General features: G+C 34.2%; 1 protein-coding gene across 1 annotated transcript; it reads left to right on the forward strand.

Moving 5' to 3' along the window:
* The first annotated feature begins 3,393 nt into the window (after positions 1–3,393).
* LOC127107048 (disease resistance response protein 206-like) lies at positions 3,394–4,178 on the forward strand. The gene has a single exon (XM_051044322.1). The coding sequence runs from the start codon at positions 3,462–3,464 to the stop codon at positions 4,014–4,016; it is 555 nt and encodes a 184-aa protein (XP_050900279.1). The 5' UTR covers positions 3,394–3,461; the 3' UTR covers positions 4,017–4,178.
* Positions 4,179–16,435: the final 12,257 nt, after the last annotated feature.

Consider the following 16,435-nt stretch of genomic DNA (forward strand, 5'->3'; position numbering starts at 1 on the left):
AAAAGAGGAGCTGGATTCAATTAAGAAGAACTATATTTGGGAGTTAGTTCATCTACCAAAAGGAAATAAGCCAATTGGTGTGAAGTGGGTGTTCAAAGTGAAGGCAAATCCCAAGAGTGAGATAGTCAAGCATAAGGCTCGATTGGTGGCTAAGGGATTTTTGTAAAGAGAAGGCATAAAATTTGAGGAGGTATTTACACCGGTTGCTAGGATAGAAACCATTAGGCTTGTTGTTGGTATTGCAAATAACCATAATTGGCTTATCTATCAAATGGATGTCAAATCCGCGTTTTTGTACGAACTACTTGAAGAGGATGTGTATGTAGGATAATCCCATGGTTTTGTTGTGAAAGACCAAGAGCTGAAATTCTATAAGTTGAAGAAAGCGCTATATGGTTTGAAGCAAACTCTAAGAGCTTGGAATAAAAGAAATGATGGTTTCCTAAAGGATATTGGCTTTAAGAAATGTGTATCGGAGCATTGAGTATATATGAAGACGGATGCGAGTGAAGGAGTAATCATCCTTTGTCTATATATGGATGATTTATTGATCACGGGAAACAACGAAGAGTGCATTTTAAATTTCAAGAGTGAACTTATGAAAGAATTTGAGATGACCGAGCTTGGTCTCATGACTTATTTTATTGGCATTGAGTTCCAGAATTCCAAAATGGGATTGCTCATGCATCAAAGGAGATATGCTTTTGAGATATTGAAAAAGTTTGAAATTGAGCATTGCAATGCTGTCATTTCTCCAGCTGAATCAATATTGTAGTTGGCTAAGAATGAGGATGAGGAAGATGTTGATCCAACTTAATATAGGAGTTTGATTGGATCCTTGCGTTATTTGTGTAATACACGATCAGACTTGGCATTTAGTGTCAGTATTGTGACTAAATTCATGAGAGACCGAAGGTGTCTCACTTGGCAGCAGTCAAGAGGATCCCACGCTATGTCAAAGGTTCTGTTGGCTACAAAATTCTCTTTCCCATAACGGATACAAGTAGAAAATGAAATTTGCTTGATTTTACCGATTCCAATTGGTGCAGAGATAAAGATGATGGAAAGTCTACAACTGGATACATCTTTATGTTCGGTGTGACACCAACCTCTTGGTGTTCGAAGAAGGAACCGGTAGTTGCACCCTTATCTCGTGAGGCCGAGTACATTGCCACTTCGTTATGTGTGTGCCAACCTGTGTGGCTTATGAATCCATTGGAGGAGCTAGGCAGTAGTGAGGGTGAGGCTGTCACACTCTTAGTTGGAAATGTTTTCGTGATTAATCTTGTTAAGAATCCAATTGCACATGGGAGGAGCAAGCACATTGAGATGAGGTTTCACTATTTGAGGGAACTTATTAGTGAAGGAAGGTTACAATTGGGATATTACAGGAGTGATGACCAAGTTGTAGATTTGCTTACTAAGGGAGTCACAAATGATGTGTTCAAGAGGTTGAAGATGAGCATGTGCATCATAGACTTGTAGCACTTGAATTAAGGTGACGTGTTAAAGTTTGAAGAGTAATTCAAGTGTTGTAACCGGTTACCACGGGCGTGTAACTGGTTACAACAGTGTCTGATATGCATTTCAGTAGCAGAGAAGTCTGATTTTTGCAGATGTAAACGGTTAACTAGAATGATGTAACCAATTACCACTGAAGTTAAATTAATTTCTGTTTTATTTAGTGTCAGGTGTAATCGGTTACACGCTTTGGTGTAACCGATACAAGCACAATTTTTTGCTATTGTACTCCCAATTGTTTTGTATATCATATATAAATGTTTATGGTGCACTCTTATCCAAATTAATGAAATTATAACTTCTCACCATCAATTTTCTCTCTCTCAATTCTCATATTTTACTCTCTACATTCAAAAAAAATTCACCAATCTTTTGATTGATTGTTCTAATAATTATAATATGCAGAGGATGGTAATGATCATGATATTGGTAAAATATAGAAATACAATTGGTTGAAGTATTCCATTCAAGGAGCGTCTCCTATGTATATGAAAAACGTTTCACATAATATTTGGGTAATTTTACTAGTCAATGAAAATAAAATAAAATTTCTATTAAAAATGTTTTATCTATGTAAGGGACACAAATTTTTCAAATGACTATCCTAATAATAGAGCGCCGGCGCAATGGATGAGACCTTTAACCTACTCAGTCCAACAATGCATGCTTACGATCAAACATTATTTTTTCTCTGTCCTTTTTATTACTTTCAAAAAGAAAAGAGAGAAGCTTAATAGTCACTCCTTTTCAACGACCATTCACTTCTTCCGATGTTTTGTTTGAAGGAGAAGGAAGGATAGAATTCTCTCCTTGCTAGATTTATTTTTTAGTATACAAAAGATATATTAAATTTATCTTTTGGAGCCGACACTAAAAAGTGATTGAATTCGAGTTTGAATATTGTGTTTAATAAATTTATACAGAGTTTCGGTTTGATTTTATTTAAATCTTCTAGATATTGAGTTGAGTTACTCAATAAATTTTTGCTCCGTCTTCCATTGAATTTTTCGGTCATAAGGGTTAAGTAGTTAAAAAAAAGAAAATAATTATGACAGAGATATTGAGTTGTTAATATATATATATATATATATATATATATATATATATATATATATATATATATATATATATATATATATATATATATATATCTTTTTTTTTGTGTGTGTGAAAATTTAAAAAATAAAAGAATAAATATTATATAGAGAAAATGAATTTATAAGAGATGTGATTCATTTTTCTATTGTTTTACGGTTTTTTTCGATGAATATCTAATGTTAATGTCTCTTAAATCTCGAATGATTGTCTTATCGATATTTATGGATCTCACTCTTCGAAGTCTCCAACCAATGGTATAAGAGTTCTGTTGTTAAATTTTGGTGAATACACCTTTACACGTCTCATTTGTCAAGTCCTAGATGTTAGGGAGTGTGTTAAAAGTGTCGTATTAAACATTATATAATTTAAAAATATTTTTATAAATCGGGATAATCATCGGTCTACAAATCAATTTTGTAGAGTTGAATTACATTCGATCACATTTTTAAAATATATATTTTTTAAATTAAATTTAATATTTTTGGAGATAAAACATTAGTATTAACTAAAATTCTATACAATTAACTAATTTGAGAAAAAATTAATTAATAGATCACATAGCCACCTTACCTCATTGGACTAAACGTCAAGGTCTTCTAAGAGAATTTGAGTTACATCACACCCCAAAATTTTAATTTAATAAATATTTATTATATTTGTCTTATATATCTTACAATTTTTTATTAGATTCTTTGAAAGAAAAATAAATAAGTTTGAATTGTTTTCAAATAAATTAAATTAAGATTTTTCTTCTTCTCTTATAAAAGGGCAATACAACCATAGTCTAAACCAAATCCTTCCACTCCTTCTTTACTTTCAAGTTCCAATAGCTAAGTAATAAAATGGGTTCCAAACTTCCAGTACTGTTTGTTTTTGTGATGTTGTTTGCTTTAAGTTCAGCCATTCCAAACAAGAGAAAGCCATATAAACCATGCAAAAACCTAGTCCTTTATTTTCATGATATACTTTACAATGGAAAGAATGCAGCAAATGCAACATCAGCAATAGTAGCAGCTCCAGAAGGTGTTAGTTTAACTAAATTGGCACCTCAATCCCACTTTGGTAACATAATAGTTTTTGATGATCCTATCACATTAAGCCATAGCCTTTCTTCAAAACAAGTTGGAAGAGCACAAGGGTTTTATATTTATGATACCAAAAACACATACACTTCTTGGCTTAGTTTCACTTTTGTTCTTAATAGCACTCATCATCAAGGAACCATTACTTTTGCTGGAGCTGACCCAATTGTCGCCAAAACTAGAGATATTTCTGTCACTGGTGGTACTGGAGATTTCTTTATGCATAGAGGAATTGCTACTATTACCACTGATGCCTTTGAAGGCGAGGCTTATTTTCGACTTGGTGTTTACATCAAGTTCTTTGAGTGTTGGTAACTATCAAATTAAGTACTACTTGCTATAGTAAAACCAATTAAATTTGAAGTTAAATTGTTGTTGTCTCTTTTCATGTTGTGTTTTTAATTAATTAGCCCAGAAAGTATACTTTGTACTTTTTTATTCTCTAAGATTATTATCAATAAATGAAGATTCTATTAACTATTTTCTTTTTTTAGAATAAGCATATCACTTTTTCATATTGACTTATAAGATAAATAAATTCTTGTCAATATTATTTTTCAAACAACACAAAAATTATAAATGACATTGAATCGACATAAGTAGCTAAGCACACACATGTAAATGAAACCGTGTAGGAGGATTGGAAGAGTTATTAGCTGAAGTGGATGAGGATTGAGTCTGACAGTTACTATTTTCCTAGTCTAAAAGTCCATGGCAAACACCATGAGTGCAAAACTGGTTGAACGTGGGTATAACTCAAATCAAATAATCTCAACAATTTCTTTTCTTCAAATCCTCACATCTAAAGCTTGTGACGAAAATTAATCCATAAAGTATACTCTTTGTACTTCTTTTGTTCTCTATGATTATTATCAATAAATGAAGATTCTATCTACTACTTTCTTATTAGAATAAGCATATCACTTTTTCTTGTTAATTTATAAGATAAATAAAAGCTCGTCAACGTTGATTTTCATACAAATTTATCATAAAAATTATAAATGACATTGAATCACCGTAAACAAGGATAAGTTTCTTTTTAGAATAAGAATATTATTTTTTCATGTTGACTTATAAGATAAATAAATTCTCGTCAACATTGGTCATCCTATAAGCCACAACCGAAATAGGAGTTCTTACCTTCAATTCTATAAATAAGATATTTAGCATAAACATGAATCATCCACTACTTATTCTAAACACTAAACGCTAAACACCTTAAAATCTGATTATATCACATCGCTAGTGATGAAGGAATCAATAAAGTGTACCGAAGTCATCCTCGGTTACTGAATTAAATTTGTGTCCTAGTTGTTGTTCCTATTAGATTGCTCTTTGGGATTGAATGTATTTTAGTAAAACAACAATTTAGAGAAGTGTCCAAGTATTTAAGATTGGTCTAACTTGCTAAAATTGCATGAAGCTGCAGATAGGATACATATTAGGCGCGATGCTCCATCATGTTGGTACGACATTTGACACGTGTGCAACAGGGGTCTAAAATGCTGCATTTTGGAGTGTGTTTTGTTAAAGATTTTATTGTTATTGATTTAACAATATGATTATATAATTTTTTTACAGCTAGATGGAGTTTAATTCATATTTAAATGAAAAATAGAATTCAAATTAAAATTAAAACAAATCATATCTTGTTAGAGATATTCAAGGAGACAATCAAATATCCAACAAATTCTGCATTAATTTTGGACGAATTCAAAGATATTATCCAAGAGAAAAGCCCGGAGTTAGATTGTTATATTAGGAGCTCAAGCCTACATTACAAAGCAAACACTTCCATTGAAGATCTTAGAGTGTTAGGTTTTGTGTGTTGTATTCACGCTAATGCCCAAATAGGATTAGTGTAGGATACACCTCTATGATTTAGTAACTTGGCATAAAAGGTTTGTCTAGTTGAATTGTAATAAATATTGTTTATGTACACCTCTATGTTTCAATAACTTGGTATAGAAGGTTTGTCTAGTTGAGTTGTAATTTTCAATATTATTTATCTTCTGAAGATTCAAGTTGATCACTAGGGTTTAGTGGTTGTTATCCCCTATCAATGGAATTTTGGCAAGAAGAAAATAAGTAGGTTATCATATTTAGGGGGAGACTTTAAATAAAAAGTCATTGGGTAGGGTTAGAAAAAAGCATTGAATAACATAGGGTTTGTTGTTGTTTGTATGTATAAATGTATTAAACTACTAATAGTGAATTGTCTTTCTTGAGTTATGGACTGAGCCTCCAACACGTAGGTATAGTTTCACAGAGATGGGTAAACAATTAATTGTGTTATTTATTAATTTTCTACTTCATCATCTATTACTTGTTAGCATAAGTGGTTCTGGTGTAACTTGTCAAACATGTTGTCGTAGCATCGAGTTCGACATCTGTCCCCTGAGAAACTGAAATTCAATTGGCATTAGCACGGACACCATAGCATATTGGATGAGCTCCAAAGAAAATAAATTATGCTCAAATGGAGACAGTTAAAGATAGAAGATCATTCAACAAACTACCTATTTTGGATGACACAAACTATGATTATTGGAAGGTGATGATGATGGTTTTTCTCAAATTTTGGAAAACTGTCATACTCCAATTTTGTCATACCACCTATTTATTCCTTAACCTTTTTGTATTGCATCATTTGCATTTTTTAGGCTAGAATCTAGTTGAAACTTAGGAACCATCTGATTAAAGTGTCATATTGCATTACTTTGTATCATTCTTAAACCACACTAGTTGCGTTCATGTTCCCTTTGCATTACCATCCATAATAAGTTATTTGGAATATGACCATTGTCGTTCATGTTTAAACTTTGTATATGGTTAATTTTTATGCCTTCATATGCTTACATCTCAAGTCATATTGTTCTTGCATTTAATCATATGGTTCATCATTTGCCATCTCCCATTCTTTTTAGTCATTTGCTGCATTCATTATGCATCCATTATATCACTTTGCATACATCATACTCAAGTTGGAGAAGAGGTGACGGAGTTCTGAACTTTATTAATGAAAGAAATGATGTTTTCGAGTTTTATTTATGGAAGGCATGATATTTTTGAGCTTGGTTTTGTGGGGAAATGGAGTGTCATAAATGGAAGTAGATGTTTAGAGGTACACTACAAGAAAATTGGCAAATTGCGAAAATTCATTTTGGCAGGTTACAACGGTTAGAACTGTTCACTACTAAAAACTTCGCATTTAGTCACCGAATTAAAGACCGAAAAAGCTTTAAAATCGGTCACTATTACGTTTAGCGACCAATAAAGCGACCAACAACGACAATAACAACAACAACAACAACAACAACAACAACAACAATAACAACAAGAATAATAACAACAAGAACAACAATAAGAACAACAACAAGAACAACAAGAATAACAATAATAACTAAAAGAACAACAAAAACAAATACAAAAACAACATGAAAAAAAAGAACAACAAGAACAACACCAACTTATATTGCAAACTTGAATCCATGTTTTCCTTGTCTCATTCAAGTTGGAGAAGAGGTGATGGAGTTTGAACTTTATTAATGAAAGAAATGATGTTTTTGAGTTTTGTTTATGGAAGACATGATGTTTTCGAGCTTGGATTTGTGGGGAAATTGAGTGTCGTAAATGGAAGAAGATGTTTAGAGGTACACTACAAGAAAATTGACAAATTGCAACAATTTATTTTGGCAGGTTACAACGGTTAGAACCGTCCCCTACTAAAAACTACACGGCTATTGTTAAATGAAAAAGAATAGGTAGCACAAATGATTATCACAACGGAAGACAATAAATAATTTGCCACTTCGGGGACTAAAGAAGAATGAAATTGTTAAATAATTAAATAGGAAGTTACAATACAAAATTTCAATTAACATGGTGACACCATCCTCTCACAAGGCTCGTATCACTTATAATTAGAGCCTTGTGAGAGAATAGTGGAAACCTTTCCATCCTTGTAAGGTACCACACATAGAGATGCGCAATGTTTTAAATATATTATGGATTTATTTTTATTAATTATTAAATAAAATATAAATTATTATATTAATTATTAATTTAATTATAAAATGAATATTGTATTGAATTTAATTGTTGAATGATATGTGATGGGTTACATCATTCTTTTGGATAGTCGGCTAAGAGGTCTCTTCCCTCATCTGATGGTTATATATTCTGGCTATTCCATTAGATTATATATCCACTTTAGTTGTTCTATCAAAAAGAGGGTAGTAGTATTTTCAGCCACTTGTTTATACACTCAAACAAATGGATTCAACTATAACAGTTACATATTTATTGAATTATTTAATTTTTGATATATTATACAATTATATCTATGATTTTCGTTGTATGATGATTTATTGTAATTTTTCAAAAAAAAAATTGGAATAAAGAAAATTATATTACCAAAAAACATATTACAAACAAGTCTAGGATCCAGGCCCCCAAACCACAACAACCAAGGGGACAACAAAGACAAAAAAAAACAAATCAAAATCTGTTACAAAACATGACAAGTTTCCAATCAAGTTCAATACACACGGACAAGCTCATTGATATTGTGTTGTAATTTACCAAATTGTGATTATGCAAATTTTATCTATTATAACATGTGTATGTGTGTCGTTCATTGATATTGTGTTGGTGGCTTCGATGGAAAATTTATTTTTTAATTCTTCAAAAATTTGTTTTACGGTGCCTTGATGAAAAAAAACCTATAACAACGATTTTAGAAATTTTTTGAACGATGCATGTGACTGTGTGATTAACATATTAGAGGTTTAACAAGAAAATTACAATTGTTTTTCATTTTTCTTTCGAGTTAAAAATTTCAAAATCTCGATTGACAATTTTTCGATCATCGTTTTATGAAATCAATATGTGGGATCACTTTGAAAATTACTCGGATGGTGATACGACCTGTTTTTTCTGCAAAACAGGTGAAGGAGATTAACTCCCCCTCTCACCTTGGTCACTCGCGTCTGAAAGTGTGTGTTTTAATTAATCAAGTTATCCAATTGATATTGAAGTTTTTGTAATATATGTTTCTCTTTATTAATGTATTTCTGATGTAAGATCATAATGAACTAGAGTTTTATTAGAGGAACTTTTGGCTGATATATGTGGAATCATTTTCCTATTACACAATTGTTCACTTAATATTTTCTTATTATTTCATAACAGTCTCCTTTTCTAACTCTATCAATACTCAGCATGAGACTAATTATGAGTATTGGAAAGAGTCTTTCGACCTTTATTTGGCTATAGTCAACCTTGACTTGACTCTAAGAACTGAAAAACCTAGCTCTATTACTGACACGTCTATTGAAGCTCAGAGAAGTCTTTATAAAAAATGGGGACAATCTAATAGAGTGTGTCTTAAGGTAATATCTTACATTATGGAAAAATTCATTAGACAAAGCATATATGGAAATGAGAGTGTTAAAGATTATCTAAAGTTGGTTGGTCTGAAGTTCACTAAAATATCAATATATTGATGGAATGTATAATGTAGCCTGAAATTTTAAAAAGAAAAATAAGAACACAAAATTTTCAATTTCATGAACAAATAAATGATAGGAAATTCAACAACAAATAACAATAACAAATCTAACAGAGCAATATGCAGCGGATAATCAATTTCCCAAACTTGCAAGAATCTGTAAGGAGCAACAACAAATAATCAGGGCAACTAAAATCACCACCACAAGGGACACAATAATTTTTAAGGTGGAAAAACCTTCTCAATGTGAGAAGTAAACAACCACGGGACCAAGCCAGTAATAGAGCTCCACGATGATCAAAATATGGGTACAAGAGAGTTTTAAATATGGCACAAATTCGTGCTCAGTAACCAGCCAAAAACAACAAGGTAACCAGCATAACAATCAGCCAAAACAATGAGAAAACAAGCATGAAATTGAGAACAAAGTTCAACAGAAAAACCAGAAAATACTGCTACTGTCCGAGCTCGATTTCTCCCATCTCAGACCTCTGATCGACGATCCAACCGGTCAGATTGAAGTACCACGAGTCAAGAACCTGCTGTCCAAATTTCAGCCCGATCCGGCGGTGAACGAAGGAGAAATCACGAATTTAGTGCAGCTGCTCTGTTTTATGCGAAAATGGGTTTTGCTCTTCCTCTCTCACTTTTCTCTTGCCTCACTATTTGAATTCAGCTCTCTCCCTTTTCTCTTGCCTCCCTGTTTGAATTCAGCTCTCTCACTTACCCTAATCTGACCTCTCTCCACTTGGGTATGTGAGACACATGGGCTTGCACATATTGGGCCTTTCTCCACATAGGAAGGGAGCCCAAAACCCAACACATCTCCCCCTCACAACTATGTGGAGGTGACCGCCAAATCGGAGATCTCACAGCAAGTTTCAAACTTGTTTATCGGTAATGTCTTGGTCATCATATCAGCACCATTATCATTTGTATGAACCTTGGCCAATTCCAACAACCCAGCATCCAAAGCATCACGTATCCAATGATACCTAACATCAATGTGCTTGGACCTAGAATGAAAAGTTGAATTCTTACCAAGATGAATTGCATCTTGAACAAAACCAAGCTCCTGCAAGAATTTCTTCAACCATAACAATTCCTTGCGTGCTTCTGTAATGGCAATGAACTCTGCCTCAGTAGTGGACAATGCAACACACCTCTGCAATCTGGATTGCCATGCCACAGCTCCCCCTGCAAACTTAATCAAGTAGCCTGAAGTAGACTTTCTAGAATCAATGTCTCCAGCCATATCAGAATCAGTATATCCCACAAGAGTAGGCTTATCACCTCCAAAACAAAGCCTCAAACTAGTAGTACCACGAAGATACCTCAAAATCCATTTCACAGCATTCCAATGCTCTCTACCTGGATTAGACAGAAATCTACTAACTATACCAACAACATGTGCAATATCAGGCCTTGTACACACCATTGCATACATTAAACTACCCACAACAGATGCATAAGGAACCCGTTGCATATCTGATTTTTTAGCTTCATTGGAAGGACTCTGACTAGTACTCAATTTAAAATGAGTAGCAAGAGGAGTACTTACAGCCTTAACATTTTCCATCTGGAACCTCTGTAACACTCTTTCAACATAGTGTTCTTGTGACAGCCAAAGTTTCTTCTTGTTCCTGTCACGCATGATTCTTATACCAAGAATCTGCTTAGCAGCTCCCATGTCTTTCATGGAAAATGACTCGCCCAATTGCTTCTTCAACTTGTCAATCATGGAAATATTTTTCCCAACAATAAGCATGTCATCAACATACAATAACAGGATAATGAAATCATCATCAGCAAACTTTTTAACAAAGACACAATGATCAGAAGTAGTCTTCTTGTAGCCTTGCTCATACATAGCTGACTCAAACTTCTTGTACCACTGACGCGGGGCCTGCTTCAAACCATATAGACTCTTTCTCAGCCTACACACATAGTCTTCCTTGCCTTTAACCAGAAAGCCATCAGGTTGCTTCATGTAAATCTCTTCCTCCAAGTCACCATGAAGGAAAGCGATTTTGACATCCATTTGCTCTACCACCAAATTAAGAGTAGCAGCCAAACTCAACACGGTTCTAATGGATGACATCTTCACCACAGGAGAAAAAATCTCATTGAAATCAACACCCTTTCTCTGTCTGAAACCTTTCACAACCAATCTGGCTTTATACCTTGGAGATGTAGAAGTGCTTTCTTGCTTCACCCTGAAGATCCACCTGTTTTCCAAAGCCTTCTTGCCCTCAGGCAATTTCACAAAATCAAAAGTGTGATTATCATGCAAAGACTTCATTTCATCTTGCATATCATCCAGCCACTTCTTCTTTTCATCACTCTCCATGGCTTCATCATAACATTCAGGTTCTCCTTCATCAGTCAAGGTAACATAGTCATCAGAAGGATACCTGGTGGATGGTTTCCTCTTCCTAGTAGACCTCCAAACTTGAGCTTGAGGGAGTTCAGGAGCATCACCAAGATCCTCATCTTGTGACATTTCATGTTCCTCTTCAGCATCATCATTAGGAACATCAAAATTATCTCCAAGTTGCTGATCACCAACATCATCATGTTGCTCATCATTCTGAACATTATTTTCAGCAGTATCCAAATCATGTATAGGCATCTGAACTGGATCAACATCAGACAAATCATTATCAATCTCAAGTGTAGTCTTCTCCATCTTATTAATGTCTTCAATGGTTTAGTCTTCCATGAACTTCACATCACGACTTCTAACAACTTTCTTCTCAACTGGATCATACAGCTTGTAGCCAAATTCATCCTGACCATAACCGATAAAGATGCACTGTCTTGTCTTCGCATCCAACTTGGATCTCTCATCCTTTGGAACATGCACATATGCTTTGCAACCGAAGACACGCAAATGATCATACCTGACATTCTTGCCAAACCAAATCTTGTCTGGCACCTCAGCATTCAAAGCAACTGCAGGACTCGGATTAATAACATGCATTGCCGTGTACAATGCTTCACCCCGGAAATGCTTAGACAACTTTGCCTCAGAAAGCATACACCTAACTCTTTCAATCAATGTCCTGTTCATTCTCTCTGCTAAACCATTCAGCTGAGGAGTTTTAGGAGGAGTCTTTTCATGTCTGATACCGTGCTGCTTGCAATAAACATCAAATGGTCCACAATACTCACCATCATTGTCAGTACGAATGCATTTTAGCTTCTTGCCTGACTGTCTCTCCACCATAACATGGAACTCTTTGGATTTCTCCAGAACATGGTCTTTTGTCTTCAAAGCATAGACCCAAAGCTTCCTGGAACAATCATCAATAAAAGTAACAAAATAAAGTGCACCACTAAATGACTTTACCTTCAACGGGCCACAAACATCAGAATGCACCAATTCAAGCAACTCTGACTTCCTTGAGGGAGGATCTTTCTTGAAGGATACTCTAGTCTGCTTACCAGCCATGCAATGAGAACATTTCTCCAACTCTACACTCTTTAATCCCGGAAGTACATCCTTTTTAGCTAAACAATTCAGCCCCTTTTCACTGATATGACTAAGCCTGCGGTGCCACAAAGAAGCCTTCATATCCATGGCATTCACACTGTCTTTAGCAACCAATGCTTTAGTCCAATACAGTTTATTAATTTTCTCCCCTCTTGCCACAACTAAGTTACCTCTGGTGAGTTTCCATTTTCCTGAACCAAAGTGATTATCATAACCACCATCATCAAGCATTTGCACAGATATCAAATTAAAGCGAACATCTTTAGCATGTTTGACTCCTCTAAGCAACAACTGCACTCCCATATTGGTCTGCAAACAAACATCACCAATACCAACTACCTTAGACACACCATCATTACCCATCTTCAACACTCCAAAGTCACCAGAAGTGTAAGATGTGAAGAACTCCTTCCTTGGTGTAACATGCAGTGTAGCACCACTATCAATAATCCACATGCTCTCATCTGATACAAGATTTACTGAATCATAGTCACGGAGAATAATCAGATCATCACAAGTAGTAGTAGTAACACGGTCATCATCATCATGATTCTTATCTCTCTGCTTACTGTTATTGTTTTTGCTCTCCCTTTTCCATATGAAACAGTTCCTCTGTATGTGCCCCATTTTGTGACAATAATTGCACTCCACATTCTTGTATCTGGACTTGGACTTGCTTTTGTTGTTCTCTCTACTCGCACTTTTGCTATTTTGTATGTTCCCTTTCCGTTCCTTTCTTTGACTTCGGCCCCTGTTCTCAGTGACAAGTACCTCGGAATGAGATGAAGTACCTTGTGCCTTCCTTCTCATCAAGAACACTTCCCTTTACACTTTGCAAAGAGACAACACCATCAGAAGCTGAGTTTGTAATTGAAACCCGAAAAGTTTCCCAAGAATCTGGTAGAGTATTCAGTAGCCATAGTCCCAACACTTCATCATCAAATTTGATACCCATACCTGACAATTGATCTAGGAGCCCTTGAAAATCATTTAAGTGATCTGAAATAGAAGTCTCTTCCTTGTACCTCAAATTCATCAAGGAATTCAACAAATACAACTTCTTATTCCCTGATTTAGAAGCATATAAACATTGTCTTCTACATATTGCTGAATAAAACCACAAACCTGCTGATGTTCAAAACTCCAATCCTCATCAGTCTTGGATTCTGGCTTCTCACTAGCAAACACAGGAAGATGCAAAATTTTCACAAATAACAGATCCTTCATTTTTCCCTTCCATAAGTGATAATTAGAGCCATTCAAACAAATCATTCTATTTGTATTTTTCTCTATCATTCAAACAAGTCAAACAACCCCTTAACCAAAGAGCTCTGATGCCACTCTGATGGGAAATTCAACAACAAATAACAATAACATCTCTAACAGAGCAATATGCAGCGGATAATCAATTTCCCAAACTTGCAAGAATCTGTGAGAAGCAACAACAAATAATCACGACAACTAAAATCACCACCACAAGGGACACAATAATTTTTAACGTGGAAAAACCTTCTCAATGTGAGAAGTAAACAACCACGGGACCAAGCCAGTATTAGAGCTCCACTATGATCAAAATATGGGTACAAGAGAGTTTTAAATATGGCATAAATTCGTGCTCAGTAACCAGTCAAAAACAGCAAGGTAACCAGCATAACAATCAGCCAAAACAATGAGAAAACAAGCATGAAATTGAGAACAAAGTTCAACAGAAAAACCAGAAAATAGTGCTACTGTCCGAGCTCGATTTCTCCCACCTCAGACCTCTGACCGATGATCCAACCGATCAGATTAAGTACCACGAGTCACGAACCTGCTGTCCAAATTTCAGCCCGATCCGATGGTGAACGAAGGAGAAATCACGAATCTAGTGTAGCTGCTCTGTTTTATGCGAAAATGGGTTTTGCTCTTCCTCTCTCACTTTTCTCTTGCCTCACTATTTGAATTCAGCTCTCTCACTTTTCTCTTGCCTCCCTATTTGAATTCAGCTCTCTCACTTACCCTAATCTGACCTCTCTCCACTTGGGTAAGTGAGACACATGGGCTTGCATATATTGGGTCTTTCTCCACATAGGAAGGGAGCACAAAACCCAACAATAAAGACATCACTACAATGCTAATGATGATAGATAGTATTGTCTAAGAGACCAATTTAAAATATATATGTATAAAAACACAAAAGTTATAATATTTATTGTCTAATTTGTAAGAGCAAAATTTCAAAAATAAATATAATTCTTAAAAAGTGATTTAAAAAAATGAAAAATTATTCTACTTTTTCTTTGTACAGTAATTTTCAATTAAATAAACAAAATAAATTCTAAGCAAAAATAATTCAACACTAAAATATCAATATAAGGATAGAATTGATAATGTAGTGTGATTTTTTTAAAAAAATATAACAATGCATATTTTTAATTTCCATTATTCAATTTACATGAACAAATAAACATAACACTATGGAGAGAGATGGTGTTGCCACATGTAGAGATTGTCAATGTGTTAAATATATTATAGATTTACTTTTATTAATTATTAAAGAAAATATAAATTATTACATCAATTATTAATTTAATTATAAAATGAATATTATATTGAACTTGTTGAATGATATGTGATAGGTTGAGTCATTCTTTTGGATAGCCTGCCGAGATGTTCCTGTCATACCCCAATTTTGTCCGGCCATATTTAAATTTTCGTAAATCTGATTTCATTTTTAATTTGCATCATACGCACAACATGACATGCATTTCATCATGAATAAAACCTAAAATGTCAGTCAGAATAAATTTATTGAAAATACAGACAAATTGGTTAAATCATTTCTCAAGAACATGTAAAATCAACGAGTAAAAAGTTTCAGAATTAAAATAACAGACACCAGTATTATTAATCTACAGTTCATGTAGTTTAACCTGGTATGTTCGTTGTATTTTTCAGCAGCTGTTTCAGTTGCATTTTGACCCGCCTGAGCCTTTTAACCGGTGCAAACTTATTTCAGAATTTGAAGAAACGCTGTATTTTTTCAATAAGTATATTTTGTGCTGATCATTTTAGTGTGTCTGATTTAATTTTTCGAGGAAATTTTTATCCGACTTATACTTATAATCGATCACTATTTTTGTTAGATTAATTATTCAACTAAAATAATTAGAATTTATTCAAATCAAAATATTTATTAGAAATTTTAAATAGGAAATTCTAAATAATAGTAATTGTTCTTTAAAAAAATTTAGCATTGGATTCCTATTTGTTTTACGGCTGGTACCTAGCACACTCATTTCCCATCACTACTTGGCCGCCCCATTTTTCAGAAACACATTTCCTCTCTCCCTCACGCTTCCTCTCTCTCACACGTTACCCTTTATTTTGAAAACACCATAACACATTCTTTATATATTCATTTTTTTTCTCTCTAACGGTAACCTTAAACCATCCAATCTCTCCTCCTTAACCTCAACAACAACCTTGTTTTTTCTACTGAAAAGCCAACTATTCATTGAAAATCTCACAAACAAAAACACAAAGAAAACAGACCTTAAAAACCAAACACCATCCTCTTTCCAATCCACCACACACCAATACCTCAAAAAAAACTCTCTTTCTCTCTGAACATAAAGAAAAAGAAAAAGGAAAAGAAAAAGAAATAAATAAAAACAGATGGTTCATCTGCTTCCTCTGGACTTCCTTCTCCACAGGCAACACCAGCTACCGCGCGTCACAAACCTA

Source organism: Lathyrus oleraceus, chromosome 7 (assembly GCF_024323335.1).
Source record: "Lathyrus oleraceus cultivar Zhongwan6 chromosome 7, CAAS_Psat_ZW6_1.0, whole genome shotgun sequence".
Lineage (NCBI taxonomy): Eukaryota > Viridiplantae > Streptophyta > Magnoliopsida > Fabales > Fabaceae > Lathyrus > Lathyrus oleraceus.

Excerpts from the sequence above, each read along its gene's own strand:
- LOC127107048 (XM_051044322.1), top strand. The coding sequence starts at position 3,462 with ATGGGTTCCAAACTTCCAGTACTGTTTGTTTTTGTGATGTTGTTTGCT.